This window comes from Perca flavescens, chromosome 7 (genome assembly GCF_004354835.1).
Source record: "Perca flavescens isolate YP-PL-M2 chromosome 7, PFLA_1.0, whole genome shotgun sequence".
Taxonomy (NCBI): Eukaryota; Metazoa; Chordata; class Actinopteri; order Perciformes; family Percidae; genus Perca; species Perca flavescens.
This window is the reverse complement of record NC_041337.1, coordinates 6954828-6982128: the sequence shown is the minus strand read 5'-3', so window position 1 is coordinate 6982128 and position 27301 is coordinate 6954828. Positions and strand designations below refer to the sequence as shown.

At 41.2% G+C, this 27301-nt stretch overlaps 1 protein-coding gene across 1 annotated transcript; it reads right to left on the bottom strand.

The window, feature by feature from the left end:
- Positions 1-1749: 1749 nt before the first annotated feature.
- On the bottom strand, positions 1750-7712 carry kcng1 (potassium voltage-gated channel, subfamily G, member 1). The gene is made up of 2 exons (XM_028584021.1): positions 6933-7712; positions 1750-2529 (listed from the first exon to the last, which is right to left on the bottom strand). The coding sequence occupies exons 1-2, from the start codon at positions 7710-7712 to the stop codon at positions 1750-1752; spliced, it is 1560 nt and encodes a 519-aa protein (XP_028439822.1).
- Between the last annotated feature and the right edge of the window lie 19589 nt (positions 7713-27301).

The following is a 27301-nucleotide window of genomic DNA, read 5'->3' as shown; positions in this document are numbered from 1 at the left end:
AACGTCTGGAGATGAGACACATCACCGCCGTGCTCTACAGTTATTTCTTTTGTCACATAACACATTTCACGTCTGAATTACAATATATTTCAAAGTATGACTGTTGTAATGCAATAGATCGTTGTTATGCTCGAATGCTTGGCGAGGTTCATTCTGCTTTTTCTTCTTCTGTAAATTGGACTTCTATTTGATATTCCGCGACCCCTTGATAATGCATTTTATCCAGAGATAATTCATTTTTTGATGGAAAAATGTCTTTAATACTTATGATCCCCTTCTCCTCTCATCTCTGTGCGTTTGTCATGTTTATCCAAAAGTACACTGCTACAGAGCACGTCTGCAATTCTGGGAAGAACAAAATCCCCTTTTCTCCTCTGTATCCTGTTTATACAGACTTCTCTCCATACCCTTCCATCTATCTATATTCTACGGAAGAGGATTAGGGCTACATATGAAAAATGTGGAAGTGGAAAAATTAGCTTTGAATTCAGAAAATTCTTTAAAGTCATAACTCTGAGTTTAAAGTCAGAATTCAGAGAAAATAGTCAGACGTTTACTCAGAATTCTGACTTTAAACTTAGATCTCAAATATTTTTCACATGTGGCCCTTCCGTAATCCTCTCTCTCTCTCTCTCTCTCTCTCTCTCTCTCTCTCTCTCTCTCTCTCTCTCTCTCTCTCTCTCTCCTCCCAGTTTTCGTGCCCTTCTGTCAGTACCCAATCCGTGCTGCCTGCACGATCAGTTCTGCGCATGCGCAAAGTGTTCGCGCGTGCGCTGTTGTACGAGGATTTACGACACTGCCCGATCTGTTCCACGCTTCCGGTCGACCGCCTCCACAAGGAGCTGTAGCCTGCTTTTCCCATTAAGTTTGACTTAACGTTATTTTATGGTGCGTTCTTTTATGGTGCGTTCTTTTATGGTGCGTTCTTTTATGGTGCGTTCTTTTATGGTGCGTTCTTTTAGTCCACCGAAGTCGATTTACGAGTCGTTTTCCGGAGTTACGAACTGGAAGTTACAAAAAGAACGCCACCGAGGTCGTATATATGACTCGTTAAGTCGTCTGAACTCAGAGGACCCCGAGATCACTTTCAAAGATGGCTACGTCGTGCATCACACGTAGTAAACATTGTGGTTTTCTACAATTTTTTTGTAGTGGTTTTCTAACCCTAACCAGATGAAGAAGTCGTACACATGGCGCTGTATACTGCTACCTATAGGTATGTCTCTACAGTCTTATTAGGAGTTAAATACTGCCTGATTAGTTATTTTGTAGCTTGTGCAGCTGAAACTGGCTAGAGACGCTCGGTTGCTATATGACAACAACGGCTTTAAGCCGAGCCTTGAGCAGAAAGCAGAGCAGTAGCCCAACGTTAACGTTAATCAAAACGTAATTTTCATGTATCAAACTGTGAAATATATTTGTGTAATAGGTCAATAACTGGGTGAATAGAATCCTAAATGTTACTAAAAATGTTACAAAAACCCATCTTTTCTCCGACTCGTAGTATTGTGTGACAAAAAGAACGCAACAACCAGCGGGTTTTTCGACATGGATGTGACGTCACACTCGAGCTAGTCGCGATTACAAGACAAAAGAACGCACCATTAGACTGAATCTAGCTGTCAGCTAGATTCTGTATACTGTAAAACAGTATTATCATCTGCGCATGCGTGATCATCTTGCGCATGCACAGAACGGATCGTGCAGGCAGCACGGATCGGGTCCTGACACCTTCCCTGTCCAGTGGTCTCACTTGTCCTTGCCTCTGACGTCAGACGCCCCTATAGGGAAGAGCACGTCACTCTCTAAGGACAGGCTGCTGCCCAGGCCGGCCATGCGGCTGCGCAGCAGGAAGTGTGTCCTCCTCTGCAGCAGCCGCTGCTGCTCCTGCTTCAGCTCCACGTAGCTCCGCGAGAAGGTGTGGAAGATGGAGGTGACGGGGAAGGCCATGAGGAGGATCCCGCTCAGGATGCTGCTCAGAGCCACCACCTGACCTGGGATGCTCCTCGGCACCATGTCCCCGTAGCCCACAGTTGTCATGGTGATCACGGCCCACCAGTAGGTGGCGGGGATGCTGGTGAACTCTTGCGTGGCGGCCATTTCGTTCTCAATCAAGTACAGCAAGGGGGAATAGAGGGCGATGGCCACGCACAGGAAGAGGAGGAGCAGTCCGAACTCCCGTGTGCAGCGGCGGGCGGTCAGGCCCAGAGTCTGCAGGCCCAGAGAGTGGCGAGCCAGCCGCATCACGTAGAGGATGCGCAGGGCTCTCAGGACGCGCAGCACCAAGCCCACTTTGTCCAGGTAGCTGTTGCCGGAGCCCAGGCGCTTCTCCCCGTGGGAGGTGCTGTCCACCACCAGGGTGATGTAGTACGGAAGGATGGCCACCACGTCGATCAGGTTCAGGGGCTGCCGGAGGAAGGCCAGCTTGCTGCGGTCCTGAATGAAGCGCAGCGTGAACTCCAGGGAGAACCAGGCCACGCACACCGTCTCCACTATGAAGATGTTGTAGCACATCTGGGAACATGTGCCCTGGGGAAGAAAGACACTGGAGTGAGCAGGGGCATCATCAGCACACCCTTTTCCTTAAAAACTCTTTCATAGGAAAGAGTTTGTTTATTATTTAATATGTTGTTGGGTTTATCATCCCTCCTTGCCTTGACCATTTAATGTATGTCTTTGTGTGTGTGTGTGTTCTTGTTTAACTATATTTGTGGGGTCCAGTATATTTGTGGGGTCCCGACAGCTTTGTGGGGCCAAAATGCTGGACCCCACAACTTTAAAGGGCTGTTTAAGGGACTTAGACTTAGTTTTAGGATTAGGGATATAATTAGGTTAGGGTTAGGGTAAGGTTTAAGGTTAGACATTTAGTTGTGATGGTTAAGGTAAGGGGTTAGGGAATGCATTATGTCAATGACAGGTCCCCACAAAGATAGTGCCATAAACCTGTGTGTGTGTGTGTGTGTGTGTGTGTGTGTGTGTGTGTGTGTGTGTGTGTGTGTGTGTGTGTGTGTGTGTGTGTGTGTGTGTGTGTGTGTGTGTGTGTGTGCATGTTTTCCCCCCCAGTTGTTTTATATTTTATGATACCTCTGGTTGATAATTCACTTCATTGTTGTTGGTTGTGTTGTTCTTGGTTGAAATCTGCTGGTTTTTTTCTGGAAAGCTCTTTGTAACCTTGTTAAGGAAAGTGCTATAGAAATAACTATTATTATTATTATTATTATTATTATTATTATTATTATTATTATTATTATTATTATTATTATTAGTGAGTGGTAGCTGTCTGTAGTCACTAGAGGGAACCACTTCTATGTGAAATCCAGGAGCTAAGCACTTTGAGATGATGCAGCATTGAACACAACAAAGACAAAATATCTTTACAATACACAAAATAAGAATAGGAAAGACATTTGCTCATCATATGTTAAGCTCAATTATTTGGGCAGAAGTTTTAGTAATGTCAGTTTTCGTTAGGGCTGCAACTAACGATTATTGTCACAGTTTATCAATCTGTCAATTATTTTCTGGATTAATGGATTAGTTGTTTGGTCTCTAAAATGCCAGAAAGTGAATGTTGATGTTGATCGGTGTTTCTCAAAGCCCAAGATGACGTCCTCAAATGTCTCGTTTTGTCAACTACTCAAAGATATTCAGTTTACTGTCCCAGAGGAGTGAAGAGACTAGAACATATTCACATTTAACAAGCTGCAATCAGAGAATATTTACTTTTCATAAAAAATGACTCAAACCGATTAATCAATTATCAAAATAGTTGCGGATTAATTTAATAGTTGACAACTAATCCAATAATCGATTAATCATTGTAGCTCTAATTTTGATTTAATGTATGATGTTTGCCATAAAACCATAGCAACTGTTACCTCAAAACAAAAAATGTATGATGCATGTAAAACAGTAATGATGCTGATTCAATGCGTGGCTGTGAAGGTTCAAAGCATTGGGAACATGGCACGGAGCCTTTGAATGCAGTCCATATCAGGGCAAAAATATCATTATGAAACATACTCCCACAGAAGAGGAGCTTGTTGGAGTAGACCCAAGCACCTGAAAACTCCAGTGAACCTTTCTCGCTCAGAGAGAGGATCACTTTAAAACACTTTCAATGCAACACTTTGTTGTCTGGCTGCAAGAAATTAGAGGCGGTGGAGTTGTTAAGAGTTACTGGCACTTCTATTTTAAAAGCTTATTTGAAACATACCGAGAATACTGAAGTGTGAAGACAAAGCAAGTTTGCCAGGTTGAATATAATACTGTAACTTCATCAGTGCAGTCGTATTTCTTTCATTTTGTTTTCAATGCCCCGTTTAGATTTTCCCGGTACACTAATTCTTGTTAAAAAACACACCTGAAGGGCGCCCGGATAGCTCAGTTGGTAGAGTGGGTGCCCATATATAGAGATTTACACCAACTCTGACCTGCGGCCTTTTGCTGCATGGCATTCTCCCCTTTCATGTATTCAGCTGTCCTGTCAAATAAAGGCCTAAAAGTGCCCCATGAAAAACTAGTTATTTTTTAACATTAGTATATAATCAACTTTAATTATATAGGGACTATGTACTGTTTATAGCTTAATCTTTTATCTTTTTAGGGTGACCTCACCACCAGTCCAGGGACAGCAGATATAAAATAGCCTCCAGGCTAATTCTGGCACATTTTTACATGTATTTATGTATCAGTGATAAATAAACCTGAAATAAATAATAAATAAATAAAAAATTGTGATTGCTGACTGGTTTGGCTGAGTGACTTGATGTTTAACTCATCCCACATTTAATTGCTCCATGCACCGGAGCTCTAAGAAGCTACATGACTGAAACAGAAACACACAGAGTCACAGTGTAAGGTTACAGTAGGCCTGCTGGATCGGAAAGTTGAGTCAGCGGAATCATATGCGGTTTGCAGTTACTCTCAAATAAAAACCGTTGAGATTTTTGGTTTCGCCTTCCACCCACTGGCCATACCACACATCCAGTATCTGTACTTGATTTCCTGGGTATATACAAGCAGTGAAAACCACTAAAACATTTCTTTGAAATGCAAAGTAAAGTGGTGGCAGTTACTTGTCACTTCCATTCAAAGTAGTCCTTCCTACAAAAGTTAAGCCTGTTTATACTCTGCAAGAAAATAATGTGTTGTTCAATTATTTCATTTTCCTTTGATTTGACTACAGAGGCCAGTGTGCTAATTAGGGTTCTGATTGAAGTCAGACATAATAATTAGGCAGGCCGAGACGTCTTCAAATATTTCCTTCCTAATCTGGCAAAACAACCTGCTCGGTCTCCCTTTTCTCCCTGCGTGAACGTTTTTTTTTTTAAATGACATGACAGATGAGATGAACCATCATAAGAATTTTCTATTAACTACTATTCAAAGTAACACGTCACTTTAACTTGGTTTAACTTCTGAATACAGCTCAGTCAAAGCCAATGTCACCACAGTGTTGGGTTCAAATGTTCATTGCCAGTTCTTTCACTTTACTCTCTCCGTGTGTTACCGTTCTCAAACTCTGTTCTCTTCGGGGAACAACTACAAACTTCGAGCTAACAAGCTACGCGCTGAAAATATCAAGTTTTGAAGAAACTTTGGGTCGTGCAATAAGGCAGGCCTGCTTGTTTTTTCCAGTTTTGGGACTGATTGGTGGGATCGCTGAGGACGAAGTACACATGGCGATACACTGGTAAGAGCAAATTATGTTTAACCATGTATCCAGGTGATTGAAATAGCTCAGCTTACTGTATTGTGTGAAAAGTTAACTTCATTAAAAAAAAAAGCAGGAAGCAACATCAAAAGTTTCTTTACATGTTGAATCTTAGTAGCTAGCAAACTACTCACCAGTGTATTAAAGGAACACTGTGTAGGAATTTCTCCCATCTAGCGGTGAAATTGTATTTTGCATTCAAACGAATAGTGCTCTCTAGCGCCTCGCTTTTTGAAATGCGTGTTGCAACTACGGTAGCAGTTATGTACCAAGAAGCTATGACAACATGTCTTCCAATTTTCACTTTTTTGGCGATGAGGATTCCTTCTCTTGTGGCTCGCCATAAGTCTGATCCTCCATTATGAACTAAAGTGCAGCGCAGGCTTTCAAATTTGACAAGCGCCTCTCACTGATCTCCTCCTCCGTTTCAGCTGGTTTCAGTCACGTGACGCTGGCGCTGAACAAAAACGCGTTGTGGATTAGCTAGACAGGTAGGCTAGTGCTCTATGTCCCTCTCGGCGATTATAGTTTTTCAAAATGGTGGAACGACATGGAAGCCTCCTTGGACTTGCCCGTCCAATTTAAATACAGATAAGGAATTCTTCGCTTACGAAGATAAGTCAGATCATTGGCAGAGGTCATTTTACACCAATGAGGACATATTTATGAATGAAGACATTGATTTAAGCTAATGAAATACTTAAAACACTACACAGTGTACCTTTAATATTGTATGTGGCGTTTTCTTTTGCGGGGTGCAAATGTTTCACCAAAACAAGTTCCTTCCCGAGACTATTTTGCAGAGCCACCGTTGCTCCGTCCATAGCTTAGCGTCCCTGAACGTATGATGTAGCCAGACGTTACTCCACAGCGCTGTGGAGATAGGTCTGGCGAGTATGGGGTTCCATTTGTGCCAAAATTAAGTCGACATGCTATCTATCTATGCTTTGTGTCTTCTTCCATGTCTATGTGTCTATTAACTGTCTATGTCAAGACGACACAAAGCATAGACAGATAGCATGTCGACTTCATTTTGGCACAAATGGAACCCCATTGTCGAGACTATATTTGGTGTGACATATTCCCAACAGACTATGGAATTGTATTCGGTCATGTCTTCATTTTTACTTTTCCTCAATGAAAACACTTCTGCTCTGGCGTAAAATGTTTTTTGTACGCGGTAACTTTCTGTGATATAGATGTCATCACCACTCACCGCCTCCTCCTCTTCCCTCATGGCGGGCATGGTGCTGATGGACAGGTTGACGGCGGTGATGGTGACAAACAGTACTGACAAACAAGCGAAGATCTTCCCCGGCAGGCCCGAGTGAGGCCTCTCCACCATATCCCGGAGTTTGCCCATGCACCGATTGAGCCTGGACTCGGCCGCGTGCTCCCTGCGTCCACTGTCTGAATCCAACAGATCCTCCAACAGGTCCTCCTCCTCCTCCGCTCTCTCCATCGCTTCAAACTCCTCCACGCGCTGCAGCAGCCGCCGGCGGCAGCACCACTCCAGGCTCTCCTCGGGGACCCCCCAGTAGAGCAGCTCCTCCCTGAAGGAGAGGGCGCACATCTCCCTGAGGGAGCGCAACTTCCCCGCCCGCAGGAAGGTCAGGATGGTGCGGAAGGCACAGGGGCTGCGGTCGAAGAAGAACTCATTGTGCGCGACGTCATAGTCATCGCAGATGCGCATGATCTCGTCGAAGCTGCTGCAGAGGTGCAGCTGGCCCAGACGGGACAGGGGGAAGTCCTCCAAGGTGGTCCAGGGCAGCTGGTAGCGCAGACCGCCCACATTGATGATGGCGTGGAGTTTACGGGCGCCGGACAGGGTGTCCTCATGGATGGAGCTGAGCTCCGGGGCCCGCTGCGCCCTCTTGTAGAAGGCCCCCTTCTGAGCCTCCTCCTCTTGTAGGGGGGGTCCGTTGAGGGAGGAATCCGAGGCACAGCTCAGGGCACTGTAGTCGTAGTCGGAGCCATCGCCCGCCAACAGGGTCATCTTTACTGGTCCACTTACATCCCTGTGCTCACTCTGCCACCGTCAACACCGTCACCTTCAGAAGGGAAACAGAGAGTGAACAGATGAAGCCTTGTTGTTTGTAATAATTCAGTCAAATTAGATTCATCATAATATTGTAGGAAAGTGTATGGCTTTGCTTTACTTTAAAAAGATTACACGCCCGCCCGGTTAATTAAATTAAGCTTCTATCTTCTACCTACAACCGTTGCTCACAAATTGCATGACATAAACATGTCTGTGCCATTATCTAATCAGTATAAATATGTCAGTTATGCATCATTAAGCATGATCACTGATCTAGATACATCAGGCAAAGAGGCATAACAATTTCCCTCCCAACTGTGTGCATGAACATCTGCTACCCACTGCAGCCTGGGAATTATAAATAACGGCCTGATGTTATACTGGCTGTTAGATCATTTACTAATGTCACTGCTTATTGCAGCTAAACACTAAGATATATGTCTGTGTGTGTTCTCTACTGTACATCTCAACAGCTAGATTGGGTGGCTTTCAAACACACTAATGTCACTTATAACATTAACAGGTGATGGCCAAGGTGTGTGTGTGTTCTGACTTGCAATCCTGCCAATATTTCCACACTCTGTTCTCGGGAATTAGACGTTTTTTTTCAAGCAGAACTAGATAGATAGATCAACAGAGAGAGAAAGAGAAAGAACAATATATAAAAACAGGAGAGGGAAAGGAAAGAGAAGATGTTTACTGCATGTCACTGGTGAGGACCTCGTGGCCTGTGTCCAAACTAATTTAATCAATTACAGTAATTTAGGGGGAGGCAGGTTAGCCAGTCAGGAATTAAAATGCCAGTGCCTGGGTTCGCCGCACCACTAATTCTGGGTCAGGAAGGAGGCCTCGGTTTCTAAAACGGGGATGCGAGTGTGTCACTGGATGGTTATTAGGCACCTGCACTGTCAGCCTCTGTGAGCCGCTGATTACAGTCAGCACCATCTTCCAGCATGAAATTAGAGCAAAGCCACCCTGAGCTCTGCTTTTCAACACTCTGCTGGGTTGGATTACGTTTCATTTTGGGCATTATCCGATAGTTCACATACTGTATGGAAAAAGGTCAACACATCAAGACAAATCCTGGATCTTCAACAGAGTTAGTGCAAGGGGGCTATCAAATTATATAAAATAAATTTATATATAAGATTTATATAAGATAGATAAGATTTTTTTGAAAGTTTTTCAAAAATGAATAAAAGTCGATATGAATTGCCAGACCGTCTTTCACAGCGCTGCGGAGGAGGTTCTGGCTAGTCCACACAGCATTCTGGGATGGGAGAAAAACGTGCTCTTGTTTATTGGCGTTTCTTTAAACCAATCACAATTGTCTTGGGCGGCGCAAAGCGCCGGACGGAGCCGCGGTGCCTCTGCAAAATAGCCTCGGGAAGGAACTTGTTTTGGTGGAACATGTGTACGTTCAAAAGTTGTTTTAGTCGTGCGACAGGAAACTCAGATTGGACAGATAGTCTAGCTAGCTGTCTGGATTTACCCTGCAGAGATCTGAGGAGCAGTTAACCATAGTCCTCAGAAATCCACCGGAGTTTAGAACACCAACACAAAGAAATAGGAAGGGGACGGACATCCAGCCGTAAAGAAGGACATCCGGCAGAATTTACGGCGGCACCTGAACAATCCCGGAAGTGGAACGTCATGGCCATAGACTAATATGAATGCAACATATTTATAGCAAAGATAAATTGGCCCATTTGTGACATTGAAGATAAGCTTATAAGTAGCCATATAGTTAACCTTAAGGATTTCCACATGTGTAAATTATATCCATATAGTATACAAAATATGCAACTCAAGTAGTAGGGGGTTTTTCTTTCTGATAAGGGGTCACTGGCCTAAAAAACGTTGAAGACCCCTGCTCTAATGGATCTTGACATCTACATTTTACAAATATCGAGTACAAATATTGTCTATCAAAGCAACACTACTGGTGTTTGACAAAACCAAAACACAAGAATAAAAAAAAATAAATCATTTCTCAAAACAGTGTAAAAATCCTTTTTGGTGCTACAAGTCTAAATTCTCACATTCTCCCTCCATGCGGCGGAGGTTATCGATACGCCCACAGTACATCACCAGTGTGGATGTGCACACTCTCCTACGAGATTAAATCACACTTAACCCCTCGAGGCTGTTTGATTTCTCACTTTGCCTTTAAACCCGACTGTGCTTTTGCCTCTCCACAGTCACAGGAGCGTTTGTTTTTTTTTTACTTTTTTTTTTTTCCTTCTTCTCTCTGTTGTGCCTCAGATGTCTCCTCTGGGGGGGCCGACTCGATCTCAGAAGGAGAGATGAAACACTGCAAAGACAGCGGAGGCTGTTCTCCCCCAGCAGATCGGCTGAGGTCTGGCCTCTCTCGGTGCCAGCGTTATCACAGCCAAGCCACAGGGCATGTTCTCCAGATTGCCTGGTGACTCACTGGGTTTGTGAGGCTCTGTTGCCTGACTGCATTGAGCACGCATTTCCCACAGTGCCCTTCCTCAAGAGTCTTTGGAGAGCTTCACGACCGCCAATACTAATTGGGATGATTTTAATGAGCATATTAATGATAATGATCAGTGCGAGGTCAAAGCAGAGCAACTCTTCAAAAGGATTCTAAAGCCTTTAAGAAGTTTGAAATCAGTCTGCAGAGAAATGGGTGCAACATTCCTGTTTAATAACGATGGGTCAGATTGATAGAAAATGTGCAGAGATTGTATCCTACAAAGAGACATTAACAGGTACATTACTATTTATGGCTGCATATCTGCATATTGGTGGAGGTGCTGTGTAATTTGCCATGAGTCCGAATTGGACAGATTTTTCTGTCTCTGAATCGAGGATTTTGCAATTCAACCCGACTCAGTCTGTGAAACACAAACACATGGTAATTAAATGGGCGATCAGTATTTCTGATGAAAATCTGAGCCTCCGAGACTTACAATTGAAGTGAAACATATTTAACAGCTGTTAGCCTTCCGGTAACAGCTGTTCAGAGTGCAGAGTGCTGTCTTATTTTCTTTCACGTAACCTAACAACCATATTCATTCTTATTGGCGTAGCAATAATGTATCAATGTAAAAGAATGCTCTTTGTCAAGATATTTCAGAACAATAGATGTCATCCTGTGCTCCGTCTTTCAGGCTAAATGACCATTCAGATCTTACGATGTCCTGTTGTTCTCTCCAACCACCAATTCTCCTCTTATTCCCTTAACAGCTCACTGTTCTCTAATGGACGATAAGAGCGTGGTTTATCCAGAAATGGACTTAAAACCTCTCTCTCTCTCTCTCTCTCTCTCTCTCTCTCTCTCTCTCTCTCTCTCTCTCTCTCTCTCTCTCTCTCTCTCTCTCTCTCTCTCTCTGAAACAGTCATGCCAGTTCTACCCCAGAAGCCCTTTCCTTACAGTAATTCCAATGTGTAATTGTTGTACACATAAATGTCTTTTTTGTTATAAGTGGGCGGCATTAATGCATACTGAAAACCCTGGAAGAAGCTATAGCTCCAGGGCAATAGATGTCTCCCTAACTCTAGATGTGGTCCACCACAATGTGCTGCTCTCTGTTCCTGAGGTACAGAGAAGCATGCTGTGGAAATAATACACTTGAATAATGACCTATGTTGGCATTAACCGTTGTTTATTTTGTCTTCTGTTAACCATTTGATTTCAGCGCATACACGTGTTTAAAAAGCGCACAATCTATCCTTCTATTTTGCATAAAATAGCTTCATGACCATATTTTAAATGCTAAAGAGACAGTAACCTTTTGAAATGGCATTCAAGTATTCTTTTTCATCTGACCCTCTGAGGGTAAAATGTCTCCGTAACAAAGAGCAAATGAGAAGCATCACACCTCAGCACCACACCTGTCATTTTATGTCTGGGCTTTATTTCCCAGCCCGTCCCATCTGTCCTTGACCCCCCCCAGAGAGCCGACCCACCAAATCCCCACATTTCTGCACCGCTGCTCCACATCATGCCTCAGTGCTCCTCATCCTCTAAGCCCGAGCAAACTGTGACGTACACTATTTAATCAGCCCACAAGATATCTCACCGTTACCTCGACTTTACACCTATACGCTCACATTCACTGTGCTGTATATCTAGAGTATGTCTTTTTTTTTCATCCAGGCATTTTTCTGCCTGAGTGGATGATTGTACACTCACCATAAGATAGTACTCAACTAACTTGATTATATAAACATTGCATAACATTAGGGTTCTCTGCATTGTCTGCATGCATTACCAATTCTGACTTTTCATCTTCTGATGCCCTTTTCCCGCTGAGCAGGAATCATCCGACCACCTAATCGCTCTGGGCTATGTCAACTGTTTATTTTTCCACTGGCAGCTGATAAAAGTGGCGCTGAGGCAGGTCACGTGCACAGGCCAGGCAGGCACAAACTCATACCGGTGAAGACCTGACGGTGTTTCAAACGGATCTCTACACCGGGACTCAGTTCAGGTCCCTGCGGGATGTGGTGATAGACGGTTCAAGCAATGACAGATCCCAGATAGGTGATGGAAAACTCTTAACACTATTACACTGGGATTGAAGAAGTACTTTAGTTGATGAGATGGAACAAATGGAGCAGACAATCAACCACACAGGGCTTTCTTTCTGGCTGGGTGGATGGATGGGACGTGAGGCTACAAATAGGAAATAAGTAATCAATACATCACGTGATGGCTGGGCAGTACTTCAAATGTTTGGTGGTGAGTGCAAAATATTGCAGCTTTCCGGTCACGGGATATGACAAAGGTGTAAGTGACAATTGGAATTTGTTTTGCATTGGTAAACATAGTTTAGACAGAGTATGAAAGAAGTAGTCTATATTGACGATGTTTCATTTCCAGAATTGTTCAGGTGCTGCTGGAAATTCCGCCGGATGTCCGTCACCTTCCTATTCCTTTGTGTTGGCGTTCTAAACTCCAGTGGATTTCTGAGGACTATGGTTAACCTTTTCTCAGATCTCTTCTCAAATCCAGACAGCTAGCTAGACTATCTGTCCAATCTGAGTTTTCTGTCGCACAACTAAAACAACTTTTCAACGTACACATGTTCCACCATAACAAGTGCCTTCCCGAGGGCTATTTTGTAGCGGCTCCGTCTAGCGCTTAGCGCCGCCCATGACGATTGTGGTTGGGTTACAAAAAATGCCAATACACCAGAGTTTTTCTCCCATCCCAGAATGCTGTGTGGTGTAGCCAGATCTTCCTCCGCAGCGCTATGGAGGATGGTCTGGCAATGTGAGACTATGAAAATAGCAATCAGGGCGGCCGTGGCTCAGCTGGTATAGCCATGATGTTTAATGTTTGATCTTTGCACTCATGTCAAGTCCGTTCAGTTTCTGTGGTTCAATGCCACCAAAAGTGATGGAAATTCTTTTTCTTCTTTTATTTCAGAAGTGAACTATTATAGCTAAAACGAAAGCGAAAGCTGAAATGATTTACATTCATTTGTTAACCTGGCAATATAGTTTCAGTTTAGTTTACGTTTTTCTTGAAGGTTTTAGTTTTTATTTAGTTTACTACATAATATTTTTCACTACTTATTTTCCTTTTAGTTTTAGTTCACTATTATAACCCGGGTTATTCTTGGCGGTTCGATCCCTGACCCCTGCTCTACATGTCAAAGTGTCCTTGGGCAAGACATCGAACACCGAATTCCCAAATTTACAAATTCGCAGCCTCCAATGTCTATGTGGATTGCGGAAAGAGAGAAAATAACAAAATCCTACTTACAACTTTAAAGCACATCCATCACTTGATTTGTGTTAAGTCTGAGCCTTGACTGAATATCTCTGTCCACTGGTGCTCCTGGGAAATAGTGTTGCTGGCGACTCTTCGATCCGCTCTAATGACACTTCAGGGTGTGTATTTTAGATACCTTCCACAGAAAGACACCTGCGAATTAACAGACTATAATGAGTTTGCGGGCCCTTCTTTGTGGGGGCAGAATCAGACTATTAGCCGTTCGAACAGGGGAAAAAAAGTCATTAGCTCATCTCGTTACAGTCACAATTATCTGGAGGAGGGAGAGAAGATGATCTATTACGTATCATATATCACTGATCCACAGTGGGACATTTGCATTGTGGGCCCATAATCACATTATGGGGGCATAATCTAACATCATCTTCAAAGGGAAGACCATCGGAAATGATCTCTGATGCGTTCGCTGGAACTGAAACATAACATCCAGCTATGATTCACTGTTTGAGGACTTGAAGTGGCTCTCGGATGTAAAAGTTTCTCTTGCATTGGTTTTTCATTTTAAAATTAGTTTTTATATATATATATATATATATATATATATATATATATATATATATATATATATATATATATATATATATATATATATATATAGGGGTGGGGAAAAAAAAAATCGATACAGCATAGTATCGCGATATTTCTCGTGGCAATACTGTATCGATACACAGGCGCCAAGTATCGATCTTTTATTATTTAAATTGCACATCAGAATTTAACTTTTTGGTAGTATAATAATAAAATCAATTGCTTATTCAGTCCACCAGATGGCGCTGTTTGTTTTCTGGTGAGGTCAGCGGGGTGACTGTCAGCGTGCAGGCGGATGTAGATAAAATAAACATGGCAGCGTCAGAGAAAGAAATCAGAAATGCACCATCTGCGTTTAAATCAAGTGTTTGGACTTTTTTTCGGATTTTTTAACAAGGAGGGGACAACTGAGATGGACATGAGACATGGGATTTGCAAGGAGTGTCGTATGCAAATAAAATACTCAGGGAATACCACAAACATGAGGGCTCATCTCACACGCCACCATCCAGAGTTAGCGTTAGCCGAGGACGGAAAAGCTAATGCTAAACCAGCTCCGCCCGAAAAACCAACCAACACTGGACACACTTAGCTTGACAAAGCTACCTCCCAATTCAGAGCGAGCTAAGAAAATAACTCAAGCCATCGCCTACTTCATGTGCAAAGACCTCGTCCATACAACGTTGTGGAAAATGAAGGATTTTGTCACTTGCTAAAAACACCGGAACCAAGGTACGTGACTCCGTCGCTACCGTTTTTGTACTCATTTTAATTGTAAAAATACCTGTAGTAGCACAGCAGTGCATACCTGTTGGTATTACAGTCTAGTCCACCTTAATTAAAAATGCAAACAGGTCAGTTTGCCAGGTGTATACAACATTTATAACATATTCATTAAAGTGCTGGTTAGTTAGTCAGCTTGACAGTCACATTTTACAGCAATAAAATTCATGTGAGATGAACAAACAGATGTTGACAAAGTTTTCCTTTGGGGACATAATAATGAAGTTGGAAAAAAAGGTAATAAATTGCAATATATTGCAGAATATCGCAATATGTTTAAAATCGCAATAATATCGTATCGTGACCTAAGTATCGTGATAATATCGTATCGTGGTACCTCTGGTGATTCCCACCCCTAATATATATATATATATATATATAATTGGTTGCACTTTCAAATCCCCCTGCAAACAGAGCAAGGTAGAGAGGTGTCTCTCTACAACTGTGAACCTTGTCTCTGTTGAGATATCAGTAAATGTTGACAAATCATAACATGCTGTAATGTAGCTGCAGCCTTGTTACCATGGTGTAGTCCAGGGTATCCAGTATGCAAATCACTGTCAGCTGTTAAAGACATATTATAAATGGGTCAAAAGATCCAAAATAAAATAACAATCTTAATGTATTAAGGCATTAAACAATATACTATATATTATGATATCAAATTTAGAAAGGAGTGCACTGCATACTTCTGATGCACAATTTCATTTGCGTTTGTGTAGTGGGAACAAAACCATAGGATGAGATCTACAATAACACACACTAAGTAAACACATAATCGAAACCTCTGGGTAATCAGCTGCAAAAATATCAGTCAGTCCTGCCATTTTCAACTTTTTACTGTGAAAAACAAACTGCGACAAACTCTCTTCTAAGTGTGACTTGCAACTAAGAAATTGTGTCTTAATGTACAACCAATGCGAGTTTGAATACATGAATGTTGTATACGTGAATATGAAAAAATAACTCACTGCGCTCCCGAATCAGTTCCTCAGCAGCTGTTAGTTTGCTGAAGGCGCCGAGAAGAATGCACATGAAGGAACATATGAACCATGCTTCCAGCTTCTGCTGCTCCCTCTGCTCCGTCTACGCACAGGCAATAGGCTGGTGGAGTACGAGGATGTTATTTGATGATGAGCAACAGGCTGCCTCGCCTCCCTCCCTCCTTCCCTTTCCCTTTGCCCTCGTCTCTCCCTCGCCCGCTCTCTCTCTACTCCTTCCTCCCCCCTTCCTCGAGCGCTGACATCAGAAGAGGGTGTGCCATTAGACCAAAAGCTTTTAAAAGAGAAATCCATGGCAACCATCATCTAGAAAGACGTGCTTCCCCTCCACCTTTTTAAAATGACAATGAGCCCCGTCTTTTGATTATAGATTCACACAAAAAGGTTTACGTTTGTCCGGCGGGTTACCCGGCTGGGAAGGGAGGGAGGGAGGGAGGGAGGGGGAGGAGAGGAGGGCCGCTGTAGGATGGCTCAGACTCACCAGGGTGTCCAATTTTAGACAAGTGGTGGGAAATGCTATCATGAGGTACGATGATGAGGAGGAAGGGATGGCTCATACAGAGAATGTTTAGCACCACCACAGCAAATGCTGCATTTTTGTTGTTTTCTTATGAGTTTTTTTAATATTTTTTTTATCATTTGTTCCCAATGACAGATGACATTTTTGATGATCTAGATTGAAAACCCACCTCTACTCATTATACTATAGCCAGCCATAACACACCGTCCTTTTGGTGTCCTTCACAAACACACCTTTTCACTCATTCTCTTATGTTGCTGGTTTTGATATGTGTGCATAATAAAAACATAGGCTACACGTTTCAGTATGCGTGGCACCTTTGCATTCTGTCCACTGAGCATTACCTCAAAACTGTGTTAGGGTCTATTATCCCTTTATTGATCTAACTGTCTTGAACTGAATGGAAACTGCAAGAGTAAACACAGATGACAAGTCAATCTCAGTGTATTATTTTCACTCCAGTGGCGTTACCACATTAAACCTAAATGTGCATCATTTTTGTTTTAGTGCCAGTCCAATTTTCTTCCCAAGTCTGCTGTGTGTGTTTAAAGTGATTATTATTTTTACGACTGTGGACTGAGCACTGAGTATGTGTGTTCATAAAGAGTTATATTGTAAAGGAAAGGACGCATGTAATTCCAGTGAGCCATTATGGCTCCCGAGCAGAGCTAATTTCAAGCTGGGTGACCAAAGACAACTGAGGATGATGATACAGATCAAGATCAACAACATTTTCTTGGAAGAAAGAGAGAAAGAAATCTGTAGGCTACTGTGCTGCATGGGGAGTTTGAATTCTTAAACGCTGGTTTTATATCGAGCGATATGAGAGAGGCAGTCTTGGTCACAACAAACAAAGTTAAATGATTATCATCTACATGCACTGTTGCATCCACCAGGCCGCATATTGATTTTCATTTGACTGAGCTTGCAGCACACAGCCAGGCCACTGTGGCAAACTAGAGTGCTGTGTGATATATGGTCATGTCCCATGATATCAAGACAACCCTATATTCAAGACATCTTTGACAAAAGTGCTGTAACGTAAAGGTGAATTACAGTACAAAGATTGAGAAAGGTAGGATTCTGCAGTCATGCTAGCACCACTGTGAAGCAGTGTTGCCAACTCTTTTCCAATAAGAGTAGCTAGCACTAGCTCCAAAAGCAGCTAAAAGTCGCTAGATGACGGCATATGCTCATATGCATATTTGTGACATCATCACGTATCATTTGCATAAAGCTTAATGAGACAAGAGAGAGAAAGAGAGATCCGTGCTGTTGGCAGAAGAGCGGTGGACTGTGATTACTCTGAGCAGCATGCATGGAAAACAATTACAATATAATGTATCTCGCTTCTCCCCAGGTATTCTGAAGTCGCTGAATTTGTTACTAGTTGGCCTTTTCAAAATTAAAAAGATGCTAAGAGGGTCTAATAAAACTCTAGCAAAAAGTCACCAAGTTGGCAACACTGCTGTGAAGGTGTACAGTGGTACAGTGGTAGATAAATGCTAATTAATGCTAATGCCAGCACGCTAATATGCCCACAATGATGTGCCAAGATGCCAACGTTTAGCAGGTGTAAGGTTTATCATGTTGCCCCTTGTAGTTAACAGTGTTAGCATGCTAACATTAGCTCATTAGCAATAAAAACAAAGTAAGCCTACAGCTGAGAGTGATGGGAATGTCGTTAGATTAACAGATTAACAGGTATTTGGTCATGAACCAAAGTATTGGACAAATTTCAATTCTAGATGAAAAGTTAAGACCTCATTAACATTATTAGGGTTCATCCATCCTGTGGGGGATATTTGTCTGAATGATGACAATCCCCCAATCAACCTGATATCACAAATACATTAAACGACCACAACCTCTTATCGCTGCATAGTTGTGGAGACATTTCACCAAATGCAACTGAATGAGTGAACCAGGCCAAGGCGGGGCTGATGGACTTGGGCATGGGTAAAAGGGATGAATAAAATAACCTTGTCTGCTCTGCCAAGAATATGTAGCTTACTATCTTCCCTTGAGCAAAAATAGCCATCCCCCTTTTTCTGAAAACAAATCCACCCCGGTTAATTTACGCACTAACCCTTTATGGCGCCAGAGGAAAAGTCGGGATATCATCAGAGACATAGGGTTGATCCTCTGGGGACAAAATTCCATCAATCCATCCAATAGTTGTGGAGATGTTTCTGTCTGGATAGTCTGAATCAACGTCCTTTCATTTCCAGGATAATCGCCGGACGTTCCTCACCTTCCGCTCTGCCCTTCCTAAACTCTGTTCACTTTGGGAAACAACAACAAACTTCGAGCTAGCAAGCTACATGCTGAAAATGACAAGTTTTGAAGAAAATTTGGATCTTGCAACAAAGCAGGCCTACTTGGTTCTTTCAGGGAATGATTGTAAAAATGTACAAAGAATATGTTTATCGCATTTACTATGAACAAAATGGACAGTGATACACCAGTAAGAGCAACTGTTACTGTATTGTGTGAACAGTTAACTTACTTTACTAATGTATGTGCCGTTTTCTTTTACAAGGTGCAAAATGTTCAAAACAAAACAAGTTCTTTCTCGAGACTATTTTGCAGAGCCACCGTCGCTGCGTCTGGAGCTTAGCACCACCAAAGAAGATTGTGATTGGTTTAAAGAAATTCAAACAACCCAGAGAGTTTTTTTTTTCTTCTATCCCAATGAATGTATGGCACTTTCACCTATTTATAAGGTGTTGAAAATTGCCCCCCTAACTGTCCTCACTCCTGAGCCAAAGACACCATACTGAAAACACTTGTTCTCAGGATTGGCTTACACTATCTGTCCCTGCAGTAAAAAGTAATCTTGGAAAGACAGCCTTTAGATATTTTGCCCAATTTCTCTGGAATAATTGACAGAGTAATCTAAACTTGGCTGCACTAATACCAATGGGTTGATTTAATATTTTGCATAGACCTCATTCACTTTAACTGTGACTGATTTACATAGTATAGTCATAGGTTGTTGTATTTGCAATTATACTTGCATACGGCTGTCTTGATATTACTTTGTATAATCTCTTATTTTCATTTGATTATATTTTGGTTTGATATTTCACTTTGTACTCAGGTCTGACTTGTAAATTGAGATCTTGATCTCGATGTGATTTCCTGATTTTTTTTTATATATATATATATATATAGAGAGAGAGAGAGATAGATAGATAGATACACATATATATATAGTGTAGCCAGACGTAACTCCACAGCGCTGTAGAGATAGGTCTGACAATGCAATAATACAGTCTGGACCAATCCAAAGAATCCAAAGTGGTGGACCGACCAGAACCAGACTGACATTGCCACTTTTGGTGGTAAGATTGTGCATGTGTAATTTTAGATTAAAGATGACATGTTGTTCATGACTAATTATGACTTAATGTATGCCAATTGTGGCTTGACACTTGAGTGGGCCAGTTTATGGGTGATAACTGAGCTTTAGTAAGACTGCATGGCACAGACTACGGGTCTAAATATATAAGAAATCACATCAGTAACAAATCCACTTTTGCTGTATTACAATTCATAACCACAGTACATTAGTGTTTTATAGAAATACAAACGTACTACCTGGAATATTAAATCATCCAAAATGGCAAATATAATTTTAGGAAGAAAGAACAACTGGATGTTTATCAGCTACAGCAGTGATTGCACCTACAGGTGTTACAGGTACACCAGCTGACTGTTGATTGCTAATTACTGATATCATTTTAACATGTTTTGCTCTTAGGATTGATCTGACGTTAACTTTTTCTCTGACAGTTTTCTCAGTGGTGAAATTCTCAGTGGCTGTCTCTCTCTGCTGCTCTTCCTACAGTTTAAAGAGTCCAAATATTCAGCCTTCACATTTAATCCTCAGGCTTGTGGAGAATTGCAATGGCTTAATTATCAAATGCCCTTTTCAAAGTCACCTTTTATCTCCAAAACTTGATAAAAACAATCTTAAAGATAAAAAAAAAAAAAAAAAAAAAAAAAAAAGTCATTTGGGTGTCCCCATGGAGTTAAAACTACTTTATCCAGAGTTACAAATGAAGAACATCCTATTTCCAAAGCAGATGAAAACTCTGGTTTAGTTTCAAAGCATTCAGAAGTTAACCCTAATTACTTTTGCAATGTAGTTACGCTGCTTGCTGTGAAAAGGATCCGGTGAGTTTTTCTGGTAGTCAAGAATTGAGGTCTTGAGAGTGACTGTGTGTCTTTACAGTTTGGGAATTGGCTTGGCCACTGGGGTCTTCAGAGGCAGGATAAAGCTGTGGCATCAGAGTCACAATTTCACTTAGTGCTCTGAGTGAGGTCATGTTTTATCGATCGGAAAGTCTCCTATTGGTAGGATCAGACTTGAAACCACTGACTAAAATATCTTGCCCATACTTTCTAGAATTCAAAATTAACAAAAGCTTGTGGTCCCCATTAACAAAGCCTGCTAATAATCATTTACATGTGTCCAAATGTCTGTGTTTACCCAGTGACATATCGCCATTTAAATGACATATGAGAGTAATAAAAGCCATTCAGTGTGTCCTCTTCTACAGTTTCAACCATGAAAAGAGAATGATGTAAAGGCTCTGTGGGAGGCATTCTTTGAATAAAAATGGACTAGTTCTTTATTTCCGTGCAAACAGGCAAACTCTCTCACTCACATAATGGCATGGATTCAACAGCTGTTGTTCCCTACCATTGTCATCAGAGTAGCTGAAATGGCTTCCTTTGTTATTAGCAGCAATTGCTCAGTGCATGGTTGAATCCGGTTGCGCAGCAGTCCTGATGACATTAATTAACAGAAAAGTCGTCGACAGCAAAAGTTAGACAAAAGGTCTTGTTAATCAGTTAATCAGAAGCACGCTCATTGTCCCCTTTGTTTTTACTAAAGTCGGCAGTTCACTGAAATGGCAATATATTCTGGAATGGCTGCTTGGGGTTCTCAGAACAACGTTCAGCATGCCCTACATCCTGGCTCGGATGAATTAAAAAAACCAAATGAGTGTAGGAGGGAAAAATGAGATTGATCATCTACTTTTCTCATTAGCTGACCTGCTGTGGCAGGAAACATATGCTACTCTGCCCGGAGCAACCAAAGGTCGATACCACAGCAAAGAGCTAATGTGTAACTTGCAGCAAGGATAAATGAGGAGCAAAAGCACAGTGGCTTCGCTTCTATGATGTGTGATTTCCAGTGGTGGAAGAAGGGCTCAGATGCTTACTTTAGTAAAAGTAGCAATACAATATTGTAAAAAAAAAAATACTTCTTTACAAGTACTGCATTCAAAATCATCATTCAGTATCATCAGCAAAATTAAAAAAAAAAGTAGTCATTCTGCAGAAAAATGGCCCCTATGACTGAATTACAGTCCTTCCAGAAAAATGCGGAGTTTTGTTTATTTGTTAGATTGTTGCGGGCAAAAATCCTTGATTATGCGGCACGTTTTCTTAAAAAATGCGATGGAATATGCGGGATATTTATGCAATGTTATGCAATGAAATTGCAGGAACTTGCAAAAATTGCGGGAACTTGCAAAAATTGCGGGAACTTGCAAAAACCGCGGTTTGATGAAAAAGAGAAAAAAAAGTGATTCCCCCAACACACTGCTTTTCGATGATGTTCACGTCGCGTAATTACGTCACTTCATAACGTTCCCATGGCAACAGGGGAAAATGGCTGCTCTTGTGTGAAGTAAACGCAAAATGTTCTACTTTCTGCTAAGAGATATGGGACTTTTTTGCAACAAAAATGCGTATATATAGTTGTGTCATTTTTAATGTACAGACTGAAAAAGTTGTGCTGCATAGGTAGACCAATAGCATGATGTTTCATCATTGGATTGTCCAGCGATAGTGATTATCGCAGAATTGCTGTATGTTGATATGATTGTATGCATGATCTAAAATTTACTTTGCAAACTCAATTGCGTCTGAGATCTTGCGTTGCAAGTGTCAATATTGTAACTTCTCTGAGCGCGAGTAGAAGATAAAGATGACCTCAGAATGTATAATCAAATAAGAAGAGAATGAGTATACGATATAGCGAGAGCTGCTATCACGGAGCAGAAGAAATGTGGAAACGTGTGGGAGGTGTCTATGACCTCAGCCTATTTCTGACATCTGTCAGGTTGCAGTGTTTCTTCAAACAACACACTCTTCATGCTATTCACATGTGAAGAACATTGACTACTTCTACCACTGACGGCTTTATATTGAGTTTGGGTTTTTGGCCCCGTGCAAGCAGTTTCTGAGACAAAATATGCAAGACACATTGCATTTATTTTGTTCAAGGTCCAAATGAAATCTTCCTGATATGACATATCCAGGAAAACATGACATATCCAGGAAAACATGTAATACATCTTTACTCTTTGATTATGTGTGTGATGACACATTTTCACTCATGAAATGTTACGTCGTCCACCTGGATGCTTTAAAAATCCTCCAGAAGTAGCCCAGGGATCTATTTCAAACCCAGTTTTTGGCAGGTGAAGTGGTCCATCTGTCGGGTGAACCAGTTTGGATTGTTCCTAAAATATGAGCACATTTTGAACATTTTCCTCTTGAAGTAATGGCTTATTAAGCAGCATTATAAAGTGACCAGTGAGTACACAGTGGGCTCAAAAGGCTTAAAAGCAGCCAGATCACAGCGGCTGAAGAGGTCCATGGTAGAAATACCAACACTCATCTGATTCAAGTGCAGAGTTTTACATTAGCTTGTATAGCTGTGTGTTCTACTAAGAAGCATAGATCTGTAATGTTCAAAGACACACAGACACACACACAGACACACACAGACACACACACAGACACACACAGACACACACACAGACACACAGACACACAGACAGACACACACACACACACACAGACACACAGACACACAGACACACACACACACACACACACACACACACACACACACACACACCTATAAGAACCCACAGCTGTCACTTTCACACAATTTAAAATAACACTGGTAAAATCCAAGTTATCAGAGTGGAAAATTGCTCCTTTTAGATAGTATGCAGTTATTTCTCAGTCCATATTTCACGTTGAACACTTTGACAGACTTGTTCCCTTCAATTTGTTTACTTTTTTTTTTTTAAATCGAAAGAACCATCTCCATCTAAAAAGAAAGTGAGATTGATCACTTTGCTGAGTGCAGGCAAGAGTCATAATCTCAGTCTAAAATCACTCCACACAACCATACATACATACAGTCTCTCATTGATTCAGTCACATTTTGCCTTATTAATACATCAATTTTAAAAAGAAAAGTTTGGTGCATTGCAGCAGGTGAAGCTTTACTACTATTTATCATTTCAGGGCCACTTGCGATAGAAACTATTAAAAGACATACTAGAGAAACTAGAAAAATAAGTAAACAAATAAATCTTTGTTTCATCTTAAAAACTATTATAATCTACTGTGCATGACACAAGGCTGCCTTTACCATTGCATATTTAACAGGGCCTTAAAGCTCCCTTTTCCACACAGGTCGTTAGTAGCGTTTATCCCGTCAAATCAAGGACACTGAGGATTAAAAACAACACGATGGACTCTTCAGAAGAGGTAATTATCTGGTAATTTTTCTTGCAGTTTCCCGTCTTGCATATTTATTCTGCATATTTCTGTTCCGTTGTGTGGATTTATCCTGTTGGATATTTATGTTTCCTGTGTATATTTAAGTTTCCTGTGTATATTTATGTTTCCTGTGTATATTTATGTTTCCTGATTTATTTTGATAGACGTGTTTTCTGTCTCGTCTGGTTTTACTTCCTGTGTTTTCCCGCCTTTGTTGATTGCCTTGTCTCTCCTAATGTGTTTCACCTGCTGTGTCACCTGCCCCTCGTTACCTCATTACCCAGTGTATTTAGTCCTTGTGTTTCCCTTGTCTCTTGTCAGATTGTTTTGTGTCCATTTTGTGTTTGTTCATGTCCTGGTCCTGTCAGTTGTGTGTTTTTCAGTGTGTTTTATCCTGGTGTCTTTTCTTTGGATCCCTTTGTTCTTTGGATTCCTTTTTGTCTTGGTTTTTGTATAGTTTTTTTTACCTGTTGAAGCCTCAGGACTCCCTTGGTTTATTTTTGTGTTTTTGTTCAATAAACCCTCGTGTCCAACCTGCCTGTCTGCCTGCCTGCCCTCTCCTTGCGTTTGGGTCCTTTCAATCCCTGGGAACTACAACAATTTTTATGCGGGTGGTCCGTCAGTTGTTGATAAAATATTGATTATATCCAAAAAAATCATTCCTGATAATGTTACTGAAAACATCTCCTCACCGTCAGTAGTGAGCTAAGTTCAGAAGTCAAAAGAATAGCTGGAAGTACTTTCAGAACCTCCAAATGCAGAAAAAGTCTTCTTACGTCTGTTCTGCACTTCAAGCATAATAAGTCCCATCCTTCATCACTTTCATTTAGGGAGTTTTAATTAAGAATGAAAAAGATCATTGTCATATATTTATATTGTGTTTCCCTTTCTAGCGATATCCACCACATTCTGCCCCAAAAAAAGTCCTGTGCCAAAAAAAAACCCAATTCACTATAACCAATACAACCATACTCATGATGTCTAATGGATTATAGACGAATGAGGCATCATCAACATTATCAACCCATTCAAGTCACAATTTCAAGTTCTGCCGAGTGTAATTTTACACTCTCTCTCTAACTCTATCACCAGAACATGTTGAACATGTTTGCACCTGTGGTGTGAACAGGCGGCCTACTCTTGCATTAACCGAATACTGCATCATTAGTAGTCCAACGTACGATAACACACCGAGCCACTGGGTATGAAAGCTCAAGAGCTGCATTTCACTACACACTGACCATGAAAGAGAATATCTGGAGATTGATGTTTTGCAAAGAATTTACAAGAATACCCTCATTGTACAGAAACCTCGCACAGTTAGAAGCTGTGCCCCTGCCTGCCTTTTACTTTCGCAGTATGACTCAGCACATCTTCGTCTCATCTCACCAGAGCTGCAATGTTTTGTTCACCAGGTAAAACCCCTCTGAAGGTGAGAAGTGGATGTTTACCAGTTTCCTCTCTTTCTGAGACTCTCTGATCCAATCTTCACAAAAGAAATCAATGAAGGGATCAGGAGTCGGGACATCTCAGTCACAATACACAATTCAATCTACAGAAGAAGGGAAGCGGTAGAGAGCAGTGGCAAAGTCATGAGAAGCAGAAGGTGGAAATCCAGTGAAGAGGGGAAAAAAAAAAAAAAAAACGCTCTCTTTGTGTTGCCTTTGGCATGCAACTTGAATTTTGAAATATGAACCACACTGCTTCATGGCAGTCAAAAAAGTAAATGCAAGTCCTTTGTATTACTGTATCGGAGTTACTGTGTGGAGGTGTGGGGAAACATGTAGAAAAGGCACATTACACTCTTTATGCATACTACAAGAAAAGAGCCATAAGAATAAAAAATTTAGAATATCCTGAACGCACTAACACGCCGTGTTTAAAGTCACAGGTTTGGAAGTTCATGCACATGGGAAATTTAAGACGACACAAATAATGTATAAAGCAAAAAAAAAAAAAGAATTTACTTCCGAGTAACATACAAAAAAAAAAATCTGTCAGACAGAGAGGGGGGGGCTATAATTCAAGAGTAAAGTTTAATTTAAAAACACATTATGTTCCTACGATTATGAAGAGTGTGCATATTTCAGTTTGTGGGGAATATGGAATGGTTTCGATATTAAAGCAAAGTGAAAATATAAATCAATTCAAGAGGTATAGTCAAGTCAATTTATACTGCACATTTAAAACCAGCCTAGGCTGAACAAAGTGCTGTAGAAAGTTATATTATGTTATAAAAACAAAGGAAGGCAGTAAAAATATAGACACAATGAACATCATACAGACAACACACTTCTATACAAATGTCCCTAAACTAAATACGCCAAAGAAACAGTCTAGCTGCTGCATTCTGGACAAGCTTCAGGCGTATAGTGTATAGTATAATGATGAGGTAGGGTTTGTAGGATAAAGACAACAAGTCCTCCAAACCATACGATAATATAGGTTGTTAATTTCTACCCTCTAATACGACCCACAGGAGCCTTTCATAAATTAGCATCCCTACCGGTGGCAGGAAATACGCGGCACGCTTTATACTTTGTCACCTTACTTTCTGCTTTGCCCCCGTCAAATAAGTATGGCCAGTAGAGGGCGCTACCGTTAGAAACACGAATATAAGTCGGAATTGCTGCTTGAAAAAAACGACTTACTGTATGTGTATGTCTCAATGAAACTCAGGTAATTGTTTAATTTAGGCTATATCTGATTGACACTGGGTAGATATTTGGGTTGTCCATAATAGCATTGGGATAGTTTTTTTTGTGAGTCAATATAGTGAATATATGATAAATATAGAGTTAGATGTTTCAGTTATGGAGGGGCATGACCATGTGTAGTGTATAGCCTACTTCAGATAGATAATATTTGTTTTTTTATTTGTTACATGTTCGAAAACAAAAAAATATAAATATAAAAATCCAAATCGAAGGTGAAATTATCTTTAAAAGAGAAAAGCACTACTACCCAATTGTCCGATTAATTCGTACTGTACTCAACAAGCTGCGATGAGAGCATTACTGCACAGGTCTTTGTCTTTTTTGTGTTTCTGCCAAGCAGGATGGGAGTTGGGCTGTCATTCAGAGTGGACGGCAGAGTACAACCTGCTCGTGCAGCAGATTGCAGCTTGAGTGTGCTCTGGGCCATTACCTGCCACCTTCTGTATAAAACGTATAGGCTATTTTGAGCGCCACTGAAAAGGTGAACAAATTACAGATGTTAAATAAGAGAGCCTGAGTTGTGAAACGAGGAAGTTGTCAAAAGTGTGATGAAAATGTCCCTCCTGTTCGAGCACTTCACTTTTAGTGGGCATCACATCTTTTATCCAACTCTCTACAGTTAC